A 16,909-nucleotide genomic window follows, 5' to 3' on the forward strand; every position below is an offset into this window, starting at 1 on the left:
TGAAAGAATAGTGTCAAATTTCAATAAATTGTCAATATGTCTTATTCTCATAGGCAAACCAGGCTGGGGCATTGCCTGGTATGTAGATGACTACATTATACCGGTCCTGACACTCAGGAGAGGTGTGACATACACATTTATTGTGCAAGGTGGAAATGAAGCAAACATCCAGGCCAGATACCATCCCTTCTATATCACCAATGATGCAGAGGGAGGCTATATACAGAAAACTGCACAGGAAACACAGGTATGTATAACAGGCATGGGGTGGGATGGGCGGCAGGGTTGGGTGGAGCTCTAGGGAGAGGAATGAAGAGTACATCTAGGCCAGGTACCATCCCTTCTATATCACTAATGATGCAGAGGGAGGCTATATACAGAAAACTGCACAGGAAACACAGGTATGTATAACAGGCATGGGGTGGGATGGGCAGGCTTGGGTGGAGCTCTAGGGAGGAGAATGAAGAGTACATCTAGGCCAGGTACCATCCCTTCTATATCACTAATGATGCAGAGGGAGGCTATATGTGACACAATCAAGCGGAATGAGTCACATGTCGACCCTGGTCGAAAATGAGGTTTACTTATGTTTCTAAAGAGGACAATTAGATCTTTCAGAAACTGAAAGCCCCATGTTGATACGACTTTTCTGTGTGAAGTTTCGTCAATTTATCAATCGCTGAAAACAATATAGAACAAAAGAATTTTAACACTTTCTTATAGTCAATATCTCAAAATCAATATTAGCGACATCCGACTCATTTCCCTTGATCGTGTCACATATACAGAAAACTGCACAGGAAACACAGGTATGTATAACAGGGATGGAGTGGGATGGGTCAGTGGTGTTGGTTGGGGCTTGAGAATTTAATAAAGCGGCCATTAAATCCAAGAAACAATCAGAGCAAGCATGAAAATGCAAACCATGCATTGATTGTGTATATATGCATAGGAGCGCACTCCGCATACTATGCGCAGGTGCTTTTGGATGTGTTCATTTTTCTTGCGGGTTAATTCATTTATAGTTGCTTGTATTTTCCATCACTTTTTCCATCACAAAAGTGACAATTTTGTTATAAAAATAGCAAAAAACATTTTTTTCTCATGTATGAAATAGGTAAATAAATGCATATCACTTCTTGCTCAATAAATTGTACACAATAATGCACTTGTCCTGAGATGTTGATGCATCTAATGCGCTCCTCCCTTCAGGGCTCATGCATCTCAGTATGCGGGCCATTTTTTTGTTTTGTACATTCACTCCCTATAAGTGATAGACATTTATTAAAATATAATTAGACAGATATGAATACATTCTGCCAGCTAGAATTTATTGATCGTGCAGGATTTTTTCAGGAAATAATTTACTTGTCTGTCAAGTGGACCTTGCAACCCACAGATGGACCTTTGGAGATCTGTTCAAGAACAATTTTATACAAGAAAGTTGACCCTATATACATGTATTTGCAACATGTATTTGGCGGTGCATTCTCGGGTACAGAACTGCATGGATATTAATAAGAAGCTAATTTACTAAGTGCAGGAGACAAAATTGCTATGTTGAACAGATTATTTTACACAGCATGTTGATAGTTATGGGAATTAACAAATATTTTTCTGTTTCTCTTTAACAGGGTGTAGAGATCTATGCAGGACCAGTCAGTAAGTATATTTGTATAATTGTATTTTAATTTGTCACAAGTTGCAAGGAATAGTGATAGAATTTGAAGAGAAACAATATAATTCTACGTTGAAATGCGAAGGATATGATGAAATTTTTATCTTTAAACTGCTGTGGACCAGGGACTGCAGTCTTCTTAGGCCCGCTGTATATTTTTTAATTTAATATAGAATATTTGTAAATAGCAACAATTGTCAGAGTTTGTGGCTCAAAGAACTGGAGCATGATCCTAATGTGGGTCTTAAGGAACTGCCGGAGAGCCTGAAAAAGGGACCCTTGACTGCTGAACATACCCATACCACATTTACATGTGAGTGAGTACCCCCTCTGGAGAAATATCACTGTTAGCCCACCAATACAATGTCACCAAAGTCATCAAAGTCAGCAAGATGGACTCAATGCTGACATGAATCTGTGCCTTTACCTGTTGTTGATTTGCGAGTCTGAAGTCTAAAAAAGTGTCACAAAACGTGATCCAGTTTAACGTTTGTGCAGGTTGTCACAAACTTACCCACTTAAATAAATGTGAGTTCAGGTGATTAATTTTATGATTTCCAATTAACCACTGTAGCATTACAATTTGACAATATGAGTTCAGGTCCATCTGCTTTATAATCACTAGCAGAGCATTCGAAATATTGAGTCTGACGTCAGGACAGAAGCACATCGTGATTGGTTGCTGACCTGTGCAGTGCATCTTATGATTATGCATTCGGCAGACAGCCGAATCTGGATTAGTTTTTGGTAAATTAATGTTACGCATATATTGACAAGACATCAGATGTAACATTCCGAGTTCATCTCTGCCGGGTATTATAGCAAATTATAACACTATGGACCACAATAGCCTCATTTCAATGGTGCAGTTCAATAACCTCAATTAAACAATCATAGTGCAAAATTTGACCTCATGTTGCAGAGTATGAGTTTTTGTGCCCAAATTTTCAAAGGTCATTCAATGAATGTACAAATGTATTGGGATTTGAAGAACTGTGCTCTGATAGATGAGCATGTTGTGGATCCTAGTGTAATTGTTATTTTCAATTTCACAGACGGTTCTCTGTGTGAGTGGAGGAGTACAGGGGCATACAATGCAGATGACTTTGATACATTTGTCAAATACCGTGATGCGGAATTAGAGCGTGTGTGTGATGATCCTTTTAAAACTGCAACCTTGACTTGGACACCAGATGAGAATACTCCAAATAGAGTCTACTATCAGGTATGTATCATGCACAGGTACTAAGTATTTTCGTGCACATGCACACGATCACCTCCAACCCACTCCCAGATACCTGGTTTTCATTTTGCTAATTATGCCCAGCAAACTTTCAATTTAATAAAAGGATGTGTTTGTTTACATTCTCCAAGTAATAATGCATTTGTTCCTCCCAATATCTGAAAGTGGATTTCCAAAAAAATTAGACCCATTTTTAAACCTGAGGCAAAGAGTTTTGGCCAAATTTAACACAATTTTGCGAAATGTTATGAAAGATTTTAAAAAACACATCCCTGGCGTTTAAATTGAACTGGGATAGTGACAAAAATATGAGATTTCTTTTGATACCAAAATCACAGGTTTGATGAAGAAAAATAGGAGATGAGGCTGCCGAGCGGTCAAGAACCTTTAGATATGACAATTATCATTTGATTTCAGGGATTTCCAATAAATTTGGGAGTTAACTTTGTGTTGGTCACCCATGTGTAACAATCCAGTATATCTAATCTTTTTGGGATTAAATAAATTCATTTTATTTCATTATTTTTTACACAGTGCTATACTCACAAATTCCTTGGCTGGAAGATTGACATCATAGATAACGACGCTGACACTAGCACAATGAAATCAGGTGACAGTGGGAAGGGAGACACTAGCACAATGAAATCAGGTGGTACTAATATGCCCAAGACCACTGCTGCTGGGTGGGTTACACAAGGGAATAAGCTTAGCATAATTACTACGGTTATTATATCTATGATGATCTTCTGGAAGTAGTATGGCATGGCATAGCTAGTAGCTACTGGGGTAGGCGGGATGGGGTCTTGATTTTGTTCTGAGAGGGGGTTCTTAATTGTAGATTGATCAGATTTCTCTATTTTGTATTGAGAGATTATATAGCAAGTTGTGGTGCCAGTATGTTTACTACCCCAGTCAAATTTGAAATATTGTAGTAATTTCAACAAATATGGACAATATTTTGACCCCCCCAGGGTTAATGTGAAAATAAGAAGGTCAGCTCTTATGACGCTTCAGCAAAAATATCTCAATCTCAACAGATTTATGATTCTCCTATCCTTGTGTACTCCTAGGATAACCTATGAATGTGTGGGGTACAAAAATGCAAATCCCAATATGAGGTCAATTTTTGAGCTTTCATTAATTATTGAAGGAATGATATTAACTTTGTTACCCCATCAGTACTTGAAAGAAACCAAAATTGACAGGGTCACATTAACAGTGGCATAGTGCCATAGGGGCATGTGTACCCCCATAGTAAAATCCCCAAAAACGGCTTGTGCCCCAATCAGGACCAGTACCACCCATCATGGTCGGTGCCCCCCCCCCAATAGGATGACTCATGCTATGCTACTGGTCATTCAGGTTCTTGGGTGTGATATCTATGGGACCTCATCAATTTTCATTGGCCCAAACTCATGTTGTATAATTTGAATGTTACACTGGTCCACATTTTGTGACACTTCATCAACAACAGGTAATGGGCTGTTCCATTTAATATCCACACTCTCCCATGGTAGATTTTGGAACTAAATTCCATGAGAGGAGTATGAATATCAAATGAAATGAAAACATTAGGCAACTCCAATTGAATTTCATGCACCCTCTGAGAAAGATTCAACCTGAATCTTCCGTGGAGGTAGGGTGAGTTTCAAATGGAGCTTTCTATGTGTTCATTCCATTTGAAATTCATACTCCCCTCATGGAATAAGTTCCAAAATCATCCACAGGGGGAGTGTGGATTTTAAATGGAATAGTCCAATTGATAAATGATGAAGTCAACAATGAGTCTGTGTTGCTGATAAAACTTCACAGGCCCGCAGGCAAGCAAACCATTGCACCCACCATGATTTCATGAGTTTGTTGCCTGTGGGCTTGCCTTATTTTGAGTAATGCATCCATCTTTCTTTTTTGTAATTTTGATCGCAAAAATTGTTTTTTTAAGTTATTCTAGTGCCAAGTGAATATAGAGCACAACACATTTGTTGTGATTTAAGTTAATTAACTGAAATACTATTGCACAAAATGGAATTTTTAATGGTACTTTTTATAAGAGTGCCATAACAGTATCAGGGGAATATTTCTCTTTTATGTGACATGATCTGATCCACTCAGACCGAAGTTGGAAATTTTGAAAATTGAATTATTCAGACCTGAAACTTTTCAGCTTTTTAGCGGATTTCAGCTTTTTTTTTGTTGTGTAAGTTTATGCCTTTTATTTTATTTTCACCCCAATTTGAGCTATTTTACCCCAATTTCATGCTGTTTTTCTGCTTTGTTGAGCATTCAGCATTATTAACTTAAAAAGGTCAGTTTCAAGTCTGATTATTACCATTAGTCACTTGCTCAGTACCTATAAGGCTTTTTGAAGTATGGGAGGCACAAAGGAAGAGGGCATACTTTGTTTTAGGGTAATCTTTTGTATTCTTTCTCAGACGACAAACGATTACCCAAATCAAAGTACACCCTCTCCTTTTTGTGCCTGCCATTCTTCAAAAAGCCTTATACATACTGATGTTGAAATCACCACATCCATAGCATATTTGGTTGCAAAGTTTTATATGTCCATTTTCTTATGTTTTTCATTGCTTTTTACTCCTTATTATTGCCTATATCTCAAAATCATTATTGCCAACTTAGGTCTGATTGGATCAGATCACATTTAAGATGTTTAAGAGTCTTTCATTATAAATAGCAATACTTTTCATAATCTGTTACAGTACTAATATGCTTCAGTTATGGATATTGTAGACATGTTCTTTGTAATGTAATGTAAATAATATATGCCATGTCTTTCACATTATAGGAAATATTTTTTTCAATAATTATAGAAATGTATTAAAGACTGTGTTACATGTATTTTGTATATATAGTTAAAGCCATAATGCACCATCTAATGAATTTGGTTAATTTTTTTTTGGCATTATTCATAATGTTCACACATGTCCAAAGTCCAAACTGACATCCAAATGCCAAATTTATTAAGAAAGTTCTTTATATCAAATCCAGTAAACAAAAACGCAGTAAAAGAGTATATTTACTAACATTTTCAATAATATTTCTATGATAATCTATCATCTTCTTCAGACTGACAACCCATACCTCTGTTCACTGTCCTTTTAAAGACAATGAGTCTACAAGAACCCTAAAATCTTTGACCAACTCATTACCATGCATGCCCTATATGACAGTCTCCAAAGCCTGTAAGAGGACAGTGAGCAGTGGTATGGGTTGTCAGTCTGAAGAAGATGCTATATTTTCATAGAAACATCACTAAGTATGTGAATAAACATACCATCTTATACTACCGGATTTGATATTGTGAACTTTCCAAATTACATTTCACAACAATCCAGATGAACTTGTTAATAGATTTCAACAACAAAAAATGTCTAGCTTGTTGTATGAGGGACGGTCAATAATATCCCGCAACTATCATTTATCTCTGCTCTTGCATGACTTTGATTACTGTTACTTTCAATAAATACAAGTTTGTACCTGTGTCTTTCAAAACATACAACAATTAGTATTATAGTGCTTTTAATTACATAATCTCATTAGCATATAAAGTCATTGCTATATGTACACTGACAATTGTCAACATTGGAGTTGAGAAACGTGTGATAAAAAGAACCAGATGTAAGTGCCAAAGCAGTTTACAAGCCTTATTTTTGGTATGAGGTGATTTGAGTATATTCAATTGATAATTGTGAAAGAAGAAATGTATCCATCAACAGATGAGGAAAGGGACCGTCTTTGAACTTCATCAAAAATATGCCTTAAAGGGCAGGTCTATTGCAAAAACAACATAATATCATTGGCAAGCTAATATTATGAGGACAATGAAAATGACTCCTTTTTGAGAAAATAAGACGTTTAAAATTGATATTCGCAAAAACCAATTTAAGCGATGAGTTCCTTCGAATGAGACAGATTTGGCCTAGAAAAAAGGCGACATCATGAAATGAGATGTGCCCGCTTTGAGAAAAGGGACTATAAACGTTCTCAATGGACAGAACGTATACTGTTGTTGTTCACAGAAAACAAACTCCAAATTAAGTATTACAAATTTAATGGTTTTTAAACATATGGATAAAATCAGCCGCTTCTTTTTTTATATATTAGTAAATTGTGATATTACAATTCATATGTATATCAATATCATGAGAAATATTAGGTCTAAAAATAAATACATAATTTGAGCTTAGAATTTCACCTGAGACTAGCATATAAACCGTGTTAAGTCCACAAACTCATGTATCTGATTTCCCTGTATATTGCAATGCTATAGTTATTCAGTTGGATGAAATATTACAAAGCAAACACATAGTAACCATACTGTTTTGGCTTTGTTCCCGAAATGAGAACAATAGTTTGCATATTGTTATGCAGCATTGTTATGGTAAATGATAGTACAACTCATTGTTGCTAATGTCAAACTTGTCAAAGTGATTGTGATTGTATGATGAGAGCATGGTATAGTGTCCGCTTCATTTACCTACGTCATCAGCCAAACGGGGGTGGGGGGGGGGGAGGGGGGGGAACATGTACGCTTCAAACGGGGGAAGAACACGTACAAGGCTGAACTTTACCCACACAATTTCTCATTTTTCAGGAGAAATACGCATAAAAAAATTGTGTCAACTTGTAATGTAATAATTGTTCTCTTCGAATAGAGATCAACTTGTTTTTGCAATAGACCTGCCCTTTAACGACAAACAAAAATGGTGCGAAAATCATGAGAGAAGAGCACACAAGATACAAACAAGAATCAAAATTATCTCCAAAATGAAACAAAAACAAATATGATTATTGGTATGGTATGAAAGAGCATAGTCTGAACAATAGAAATTGTTGCAATAAAAATAGAAATATGCGCATGCGTTGATGGTATGCATGATTAATGTACCAAAAATGTATGAAAAAGAGAAAAATTCATCAAAAAAGCACTAAAAATATGACTGAGTGTGAGTGACTTGCTATATTAAGTCTCATGGTAAAATTAAACAAATTTTTCGAAATTCAAATTTCTGTTCAATCCAGAGCCTCTCGATGGTGCTACTAAATTGATCATGTAATAGATGAAGATTGTAATGCATGTAACATATATTTGGATTATTGTAATGGTGTAGACTGTATACAAAATGTACATGCATAAATTCCGTTGCAAACTATATACTTCACGTTACAGATGTGTCGCACAAAATGAGTTTTAAGCTAACAAAGCTATCAAAAGTATTTGCTCAAATTTCTGGAACAAGTGAAATTAGGACATGCAAAATATGCATTAAACTGTTCTTACTATAAGCAAATACTTTTGATTGCCAAGTGATGTGAAACTGGAAATATATCGAAAGCACAAAGATGTACAGTACTATATGTATATAGAAAACAAATTAATAATTTTGGCAAGGAATTCAATTACTACACTGGAATTTCAGTGACCCATGACAAGCGGTTCGTTATTTATGATAAGAAATAAGGTACCGCTGGGATGTACCTCATTTCCAATCATATATACTGAACCGCTTGTCTTGAGTCACTGAAATTTCAGTATAGTAATTGCATTCCTTGCCCCAATAATATACATAAATTTTGTTACCAGTGTGTTATTATTTTTTGAGAAAAATACAAAAATAGTCACAAATTTACCACAGGGGTGTAGTACCCCCTTAAGAAGATACATAACATTAAAAGAAACAAATTTATTTCATGTTCACTACGGTCCGTTTCGCCCGAAGGTGAATAAGAGTTAAGAAGATATATATTTTTAGTACTAGGGTAATTCCAAGTGCATCAGCAATCTTCTTAGATGTTGCCTTTATGGCAACTTTACTAAGCATTGTTGTAGATGTACGAGATGCATCATTTTGAAACGCAAAGTTTGCATATGAATTTCTTTTTGATGCAGCAGCTAAACATGTAGGTGAATAGAATAATAGAAACTATTTTTGGTAAGTGAATAATTAAGGTAGGAGAAACTTTTTCAAAGCATCCTAATAATTTCCTAATTTACATATGCAAACCTGTGTGGGCACATCAAAAAAAAAATTGGTGGGTATGTTCCCCTGGAATTTTGAGGTGGTGGGTCTTTGGGAGCTGACGGTGTACCGGTAAAAGGAGGGGGGTCTTTTGGAGCTGTTAACAAGTAAAATGGGGATTTTTGGAGCTGCGAACAGTCAAAAGCAAGGGTCTTTCTTGGTTTTCTGGTTGAAATCGCCTAAAAAAACCCCACAAGAAATATGAGGAATGAGCAATTTTGGAGTCTTTTAGAGCTGAAATTGTCAAAATTAAGGGTCCTTCGGAGCTCTATTTTGGTCAAATAAGGGGGGCCTTTTGGAGCTGCAAAATCCAAAAGGGGAGGGTCTTTCCGGGGGAACATACCTGTATGGTCATTTGTGTTAAGTGCCCCCCATGCAAACTTTGCATTGCATAATGATGCGCTTGGAATTGCCCACTTTCATACAATATTTTTATGAATAAAAGCACTAGCTTATTATTAGAGGTTAAAAGGTCCATATCATAATCATTTTGAGAGAGAAAATAGTACATCAATGCATTATTACTGCTATGCTGATGTGTCTGTTGCATGCACACATGTACAGTGGCATAACCAGGGATACAGCTTTCCCCCTGTGGGATGCTGGCCATCCTGATATTTAAAATTTTAAGCCCTTTTTTGTGCTTGTTAACTCATTTTTGACAATTTTCATCTAATTTTGCTGTCTTGAAAATTGCCATGCCCACTTCGCCACCGCCATCTGGCTATGCCACTGGACATACACCAATATTCAGAGCAATTGCGCGCATTGAGGTTATAATTTGTTAAGCAATAAAGTAATACACCTTATTATTACTCAAAAAAGGAAGAAAAAATTTGCTATAAATTGTCATAGCAAAAATTGTCACTGATATGTATGAAAATAATGTGTAATGTAAATGCATACATCACCAAGTATTAAGCAATCTTATCTTATTCAAAGACTGCTTTGGCAGCTTTTCTAAACTGAAAATACAAAAGAGCAAAGTAATAGTGTTACAAAGTTTCACAGCATTATTATCGTCTCGTGTCGAGGACTCATTGAAACAAAGGCTCTCATCCATTAGCTCTCCTGGGTAGTGTTATTCATAAGCATGATTGCATTTTAAGGAAGAGATCTAATAGAAATCAGTATTTGATTCACTCAGCCCTCGACATGTGCCTTATTTTCAGTTCAGTGGTGCGACATTGTATTTCTCTCTTGTATCAATGTCACCAGTTTTAACATTTTACGTTGGTTGTGTGACGCCCATCTGTAAAACAATAAAAAGTTTACAAAACACCATTTTCACTGACTGTGCCTGCTGACTTTGTTAGATTTCCTGTGCAGTATCTTCTGCCCATGGACTTATCGGCAAAACAAACCCTGATAATGATGGTTTTGTTTTTTGTTTATCTGTCTGTCTGTCTGTTGTATGTTCTTACCTTCCACCCCTGGACTCATCTGCCAAGGCAAACCCTAAGTGTGTTGGTGTACCACCCGATCCAGCCCAATAATATGTATCTGAAAATATAAAGGCGAGGAAATGTAAATATTACATCGACAGCTAAAGCCTCCTTCATAGACTTCAGACCTGCACAAGCACACATTTGGGATATGTGAGAACATGAAGTATACAAATTGAGTGGCCCCCGGTATTCATTCGTAATATGAAATTAACAAAGAGAAAAATCGCTATTCCAAATTTTCCCAAACTCAAATTATGTATGTGTTTACATAAATGATATATATTTTAGGAACGAGAAACCAGATCAAGTAATCTACTCTTACTCGACTTACCTACCAGACACGACGGAAGATTCAAATAACTCGGAGGAGCAACAATATCATGAGATAGGAGTCTCCTCCTATTCGACTTATGTACCAGACACGGCGCACGATTCGGATAATCCAGTGGAGCAAGAATATGACGATACAGGAATTGAAATACCTCATGACAAAATGGAGTATGAAATTCCCATTGGAGCTGACAAGGACATGCCAAACTCACTACCTGGAGGTAAAGATTCAAATAACCCAGAGGAGCAACAATATCATGATAGGCCTATTGGAATCTCCTCGTATTCGACTTATCTACCAGACACGGAAGAAGATTCGGATAATCCAGTAGAGGAAGACTATGACGATACGGGAATTGAAATACCTCAAGACAATGTAGATAAGGGAGCTGACAGAGTGATGCCTAACTACCTGGAGTTGTATTGACATTGTGCACGCGCACTATTTTTTACGTATTGTATAATATCGAATGTACCAATTAAATCTATCTGAAGAATGAGGAAAGTCATTGATATATCTGAAAGACAAATGGGATATTAGTGTAATTTTACATGATTTCCTCCTGGTAATACCCTGGTAACACATTGAAACGCCCCCTATGAGACCTGAAATCAAGAAAGGTAATTTCCTGGAAATAATGTTACAATAAATGCGAAAAAGAAGGCAATTATAGTCTATTAAGGGCTCGGATGGCGACCTTTTCACGGTGTTTTTTTCCTTTCTGTGAGACCTCAGAGCATATCAGACATACTAATGACATAGATTTTTTCCAAAAAAAACCCTGAAAAAATGTGGGTCTTTTTGGGGAAAAAATCTGTATAATTCAATATTAAAGGTTAACATTTTCAAGTGATCATTGGCTTTTCATTCCAGCTATATACACTTAAAGTACATATCATTAGATTTATACAATTTACTTTGAGGACTGTTGAATTTCAAAAATATCAATTTTTAATAATTTGACATAAAATGTGTATTATATCATGAATGTCAAAGAGTCAAAATTATTTGATATCAGAAGGACATTCCCCGCTTTAAAAATGCAATTCGATATGTCCGGTGTGCAGGTCCCATAAAAAATACGTGAAATTGCCGCTCTCCAAGCCCGTAAGCTTAATGTATGTAGCAGTAAATTATAACCATAAGATGTGAGCCCTGCTTGTGACATGTTCTTTATTAAACAGTAAGCAATATACTTACAAGTTACATGTAATTGGTCGTGTTTCTGTAACTGTTAGGATACGATGATCCTAAAGGGTCATAACTGTCTATGGAAAAACACAGTAAAAAACTACAGCCTGTCTCAAAAAAAAATGTGCAAGTGAAAATCGCCCTCTATGGCAATTAGAGAATACCGTTGTGACATAATGCTTACATCAACGTCACGGGCGCAGTCGTAGCTCTCAAATGCCGTTTGTTCTGTTCAATTTGCTTGTTCCAATTTCGAGATATGTTTATTTAACAACGTAAGGGTAAAATCACAATTGTGCCACTTTTACTAGGGAAGAGAGCTGTACATGTAAATCAATGATTGCTGATGCTGATGCGTCTAATGCACTCCTCCTTTCGGGGCGCATGCATTAGACGCACCAACATCAGCACGCGTGTCATCATTTTGTCTAATATCTCTCCCAACAAGTAATACGCGTTCATTAACATATAACATATATAAAGTGCGCAATATTTGTTTGTCTTTTAACATGTCTTAAGTGACTAAGAGAACAGCATTTACCATGATAAAATCATTGACATGCACATGTATTTAATTTTACAGCAGAATGTGAAATATTTATTTATCTTTTAATCTCTTTTAAGTGGAAAAAGGGAATCATCATTCCTGCATCATGATAAAACAGTAAAAACAGTCAAAAAATTTAGTATTGTGTAATTGATGCATTCTTTTGATTTCACGAAGGAACTCTTGATAAACTTGATGCTCTCACTGTTTAATACATGTAAAGCACTCTTCCCCAGTAAAAGTGGCACAATTGTGATTTTACCCTTTCGTCTTTAACTAAACATATCTCGAGATTAAAACAAGCAAATTGAACAGAACAAACGGTATTTGACAGCTAAGACTACGCACTTGACGTTGATGTAAGCATTATGTCATAACTGTATTATCTAATGGCCAGAGAGGGCGCTTTTACTTGCACAATTTTTTTGAGACAGGCTGTATATACATGCAAAAGGCCATAGGTTTACGTGTAGAAAAGGTTTTCATGCCGTTTTGCAAAATCCCATTGGTCTACGTGTAGAAACAATTTTCTTGCCCGTTTGCAAAATCCCATTGGTTTACGTGTCCCATAGGATTACGTGTAGAGTAAGTTTTCTTGCCATTTTGCAAAATCCCATTGGTTTACGTGAAGAAAAATTGTTCATGACATTTTGCAAAATCCCATTGGATTACGTGTAGAAAAGGTTTTCATGCCGTGAAACAATTTTCTTGTCCCTTTGCAAAATCCCAATGGTTTACATGTAGAAAAAGTTCCATGCCCCTTTGCAAAACCCCCATTAGATTACGTGTAGTGTAAGTTTTCTTAACCATTTTGCAAAAATGTATAGAAAATATTTTCATGCCCCTTTGCAAAATCTCATTGGATTACGTGTAGAGTATTAAAGTTTTCTTGCCATTTTGCAAAATCCCATAGGTTTACGTATAGAAAAGGTTTTCATGCCGTTTTGCAAAATCCCATTGGGTTACGTGTAGAGAAATTTTTCATGCCACTTTTGAATTTTCCATTCGTTTCTATATAGTTTTTACTGTGTGTTTTTCCACAGACAGCTATGACCCTTCAGGATCACCGTAGTAAGGAACTATCAACGTAGGTCAATCTACCGGTAGTTCGCACCATGACCCCGGACCATGACAGAACATGGCAAGCATTGACTGGTGGTTTACACTCCTTAGAACTAGTGGGCGGGTAATTTGAACTCAGATGATATGACAATGGGTCGTTCTTTTTGTGACACGTGTCAAAACAATTCACAGTGTAGGGTCCTAGGCCTATGCAGTACAAAAATTTGACGTAATCAAAATATAACGTTCAATGTCACCGTCATAATATGGGTCGTTTTTTGTTATGTTACTATGGGAATGGTTCGGGCCCGGGGTTAGGGATTTTGCGTCAATATGAGCCTTTTGTAAATTCTAGTATTTCCTACTATAAATGGGTTGGTTTTCCGCTCTGGTATCACTACGACAATGGGTCGATTGTCTCGTACTCCCTTGTTTACAGCAAGTACACCCTGGCACCGTCATTGTCACGACAGCGTCATGTAATTGGAATGTTACTCAGTACAAAGACCCGGACTTCAATACATAAAGGTCTTGAATTTGCTCAGTCCCGTATCATTTAGTTATGTCCAACGGTGCTGTTGAGACGCATGCTATGTCATGATGTTGTGTACTTAGATTCTTGCTGATCTGAAGATTAATCTCAAAGTAGACATGGCAACATGTCAGGACAATTGCTGTGGTCTGACTCTACTGACTACCATTTTGGCTGTGATCGGTATTATGAGTAAGTAGAATGTCATTATTCTACGGTGGCCCTGAAAGGTCGCATTGAGTTGTGGCGTTCATAAGATAAAAGACGAATTATGCGCCGACTTATCTGACGATTTTGAAATACGACATAACTCATCATTTATGTCGTCGTATTTAATAAGTCGGAGCATAACTCATCATATTTAATAAGTCGGCGCATGACTTGTCTCGTCAACTCGACGTAACCCTTCATGGCCACCGTATTATTCCTCATAATTGATAGTTCTATACAATCTAAATTTAGTAGGATTATGTGTATAATATTAATTGTTGTGTCAATTTCGTTTGTAGTCTGTGTTTGGAACAATAGATCTGGTCAGGAACCTGGAATTGGAGTAGAATTGTAAATTGTAATGTTTGATTTCCTAACATGCAGCTGAAATACAGCTGCAAACGAGGATTGGAATAAAGAGTAATGTAATCTGTGTTACAACAATACCACACCGCCGTGAAAAGGCTATTTTAAGACAGATTTTAGCTAATTTTATTGTGTCCTTGGTCTTCTATTCGTCATCTATTTATAGTTTCACTTTACTCAAAAACACAATAACTTTAAAACTATAAATCTATTTAAATTGACATTTAGCAGTCTATATGAAGATTGATGCAAATCTAAATTGCTAAATTGTTAAGGGATCTAAAATGAGCGTTTATTGCGTTTCGACAGTATTTTTTGTGGGACATGAGAGCACCTCGGACCTATCGAATTGCATTCTGAATACGAAGCATGTCTTTCTGATATCAAATAATTTTCATTTTTGAAAATCACAATATAATACAAATTTTATGACAAATTATAAAAATTTGATATTTTTCAAATTTTTGATATATAACAGTCCTCGAAGTAAATTATATAAATCTAATGATATATTCTTAAAGCGTATGTAGCAGGGAGGAAAAAGCCGACGGTCAATTGAAAATTTTGACCTTTCATATTGAAGATATGGATTTTTTCCCCAAAAGACCTAATTTTTTGGTGTTTTGGGAAAAAATCCATATCTTCAATACGAAAGGTCAAAATTTTCAATTGATCGTCGGCTTTTCATCCCACCTACATACACTTTAAGTATAAATCATCAGATTTACAAAGGTTACTTCAAGTACTGTTAAATATCAAAAATATCAATTTTAATGATTTGCCATAAAATGTGTATTAAATTGCGAATTTCAAAAATCAAAATTATTTGATATCAGAATGACATTCTTCGTATTCAGAATGCAATTCGATATGTCTGATGTGCTCTGATGTCCCAAAATAAATACTGTCCAAACGTTCATACCCCAGCCCTTAAACGTGTCTGATAATAATTTGAACACTAAATATATATAAATGTTACTTTTAAGTAAAATATAAAAATATAAAAATAAAAATATACCTCATTTTAATAATCTTTATTTAGAATGGTTTTGTTATTGAACACTAATGTATGCAGGTTTGCACGGAATTTGAACAACAATGGCATTCATTCAGTACCTAACATTACCATCACCCAGCCACAAATCAACAGCCTATCTGTAGTTTTCTAGCATTAATACATGGCACATCCCAAATGTAAAACACCAAAAACAATTCGGCACTTCACATCCCTTTTAAAGGGATTTTATTAGTAATACAGGGTGCAAAAAATTTAGAAAATTTGGACAAATACAAATATGAGATTAAAGTATGAGAAAAATATGTCACTTATTGATTGTATTGAATTTTACTTAGTCGTCAAGGTAATTTCTTAAGCTACTATATATGTTTTGTTTCAATAAAATCTGTGGTCTACAAGCGAAGATGTGACTAATTGTGTAAAGTAGTCCTAAAACAGCTTGGTTACTTTCGTGTCTTTGTGTAGCACAAAAGTGACTGAATTGAGTTGAATCATGAACCATAATTATGGTCGGTGCAACTCGGTGCTTTTAAGATGGGTAACTTTAAACAGTGGGGCATTTGCAGTGTTATTTTAATTTCTAAACTTGAACGTAATATCTTAATCAAGTATTTACCAATGTCATTAAGTGAAAGAAAAACATGAAAACCTTTGATTTTGTTCTGAAATCTTTGACGATAAGCATGAATGTTAAAGCCATATTATAACATTTGCCGAGGAAGACGCCCTCAATATTTTTCAAAATTCTGCTTTTTACACGAATATAGTGTACTTTATTAAACAAACATACCCTGCAAAAATCAAGACCATAAGTGTTGTAGTTTTGTCAAAATCCGAGATTTTGTATAAAACGCAGAAACCATCGGTTTATTATTACGATGGAAATTTTAGTCGAACGCATGTTCATACTCAGTACGTTCATGGCGTGCGGGATGGTGATCTACACAACTAAGGATCGTACCGTAACATGACCGAAGGAGTGATACGTATTGGCGACATCGGCGCTGTTAGTAAATTCCAATATTTTTGTTTTCTTCTCAATAAAAAGCGCTCAAAATGTTCAGAATGTAAAGTTTATGACTTGTTGACTTGTTTAATACAACTAAAGTGAGTTGAGGTGAGTAAAAAAAAGTGCAATAGAGAAAACCATCAATTTTTACTTAAGAACCGATTTGAACCTTTTAGGTTTTAAAATTTTTTTATATTATGATATATCCATTAGTGACCCTGTGTGAAAAAAATCAA

The 16,909-nt window shown here is 35.8% G+C and overlaps 2 protein-coding genes across 6 annotated transcripts in view; both read left to right on the plus strand.

The window, feature by feature from the left end:
- The window catches only part of LOC140167929 (protein Skeletor, isoforms B/C-like), a 29,585-nt gene extending 23,141 nt beyond the window's left edge, over positions 1-6,444 (plus strand). Inside the window, exons 10-13 of the mRNA XM_072191220.1 lie at positions 54-247; positions 1,635-1,662; positions 2,734-2,903; positions 3,456-6,444. Of these exons, the coding sequence (XP_072047321.1) occupies positions 54-247; positions 1,635-1,662; positions 2,734-2,903; positions 3,456-3,677 (614 nt within the window). The 3' untranslated portion in view covers positions 3,678-6,444. The remainder of the gene's footprint in view (positions 1-53; positions 248-1,634; positions 1,663-2,733; positions 2,904-3,455) is intronic.
- A 7,694-nt stretch (positions 6,445-14,138) lies between these two features.
- Positions 14,139-16,909, plus strand: part of LOC140167931 (uncharacterized) — a 50,363-nt gene continuing 47,592 nt past the window's right edge. For all 5 annotated transcript variants that reach the window (XM_072191221.1, XM_072191223.1, XM_072191222.1 and 2 more), the window contains exon 1: positions 14,139-14,262. In XM_072191221.1, the coding sequence (XP_072047322.1) occupies positions 14,190-14,262 (73 nt within the window). In that variant the 5' untranslated portion in view covers positions 14,139-14,189. The remainder of the gene's footprint in view (positions 14,263-16,909) is intronic.

Source organism: Amphiura filiformis, chromosome 13 (genome assembly GCF_039555335.1).
Source record: "Amphiura filiformis chromosome 13, Afil_fr2py, whole genome shotgun sequence".
NCBI classification, from domain to species: domain Eukaryota; kingdom Metazoa; phylum Echinodermata; class Ophiuroidea; order Amphilepidida; family Amphiuridae; genus Amphiura; species Amphiura filiformis.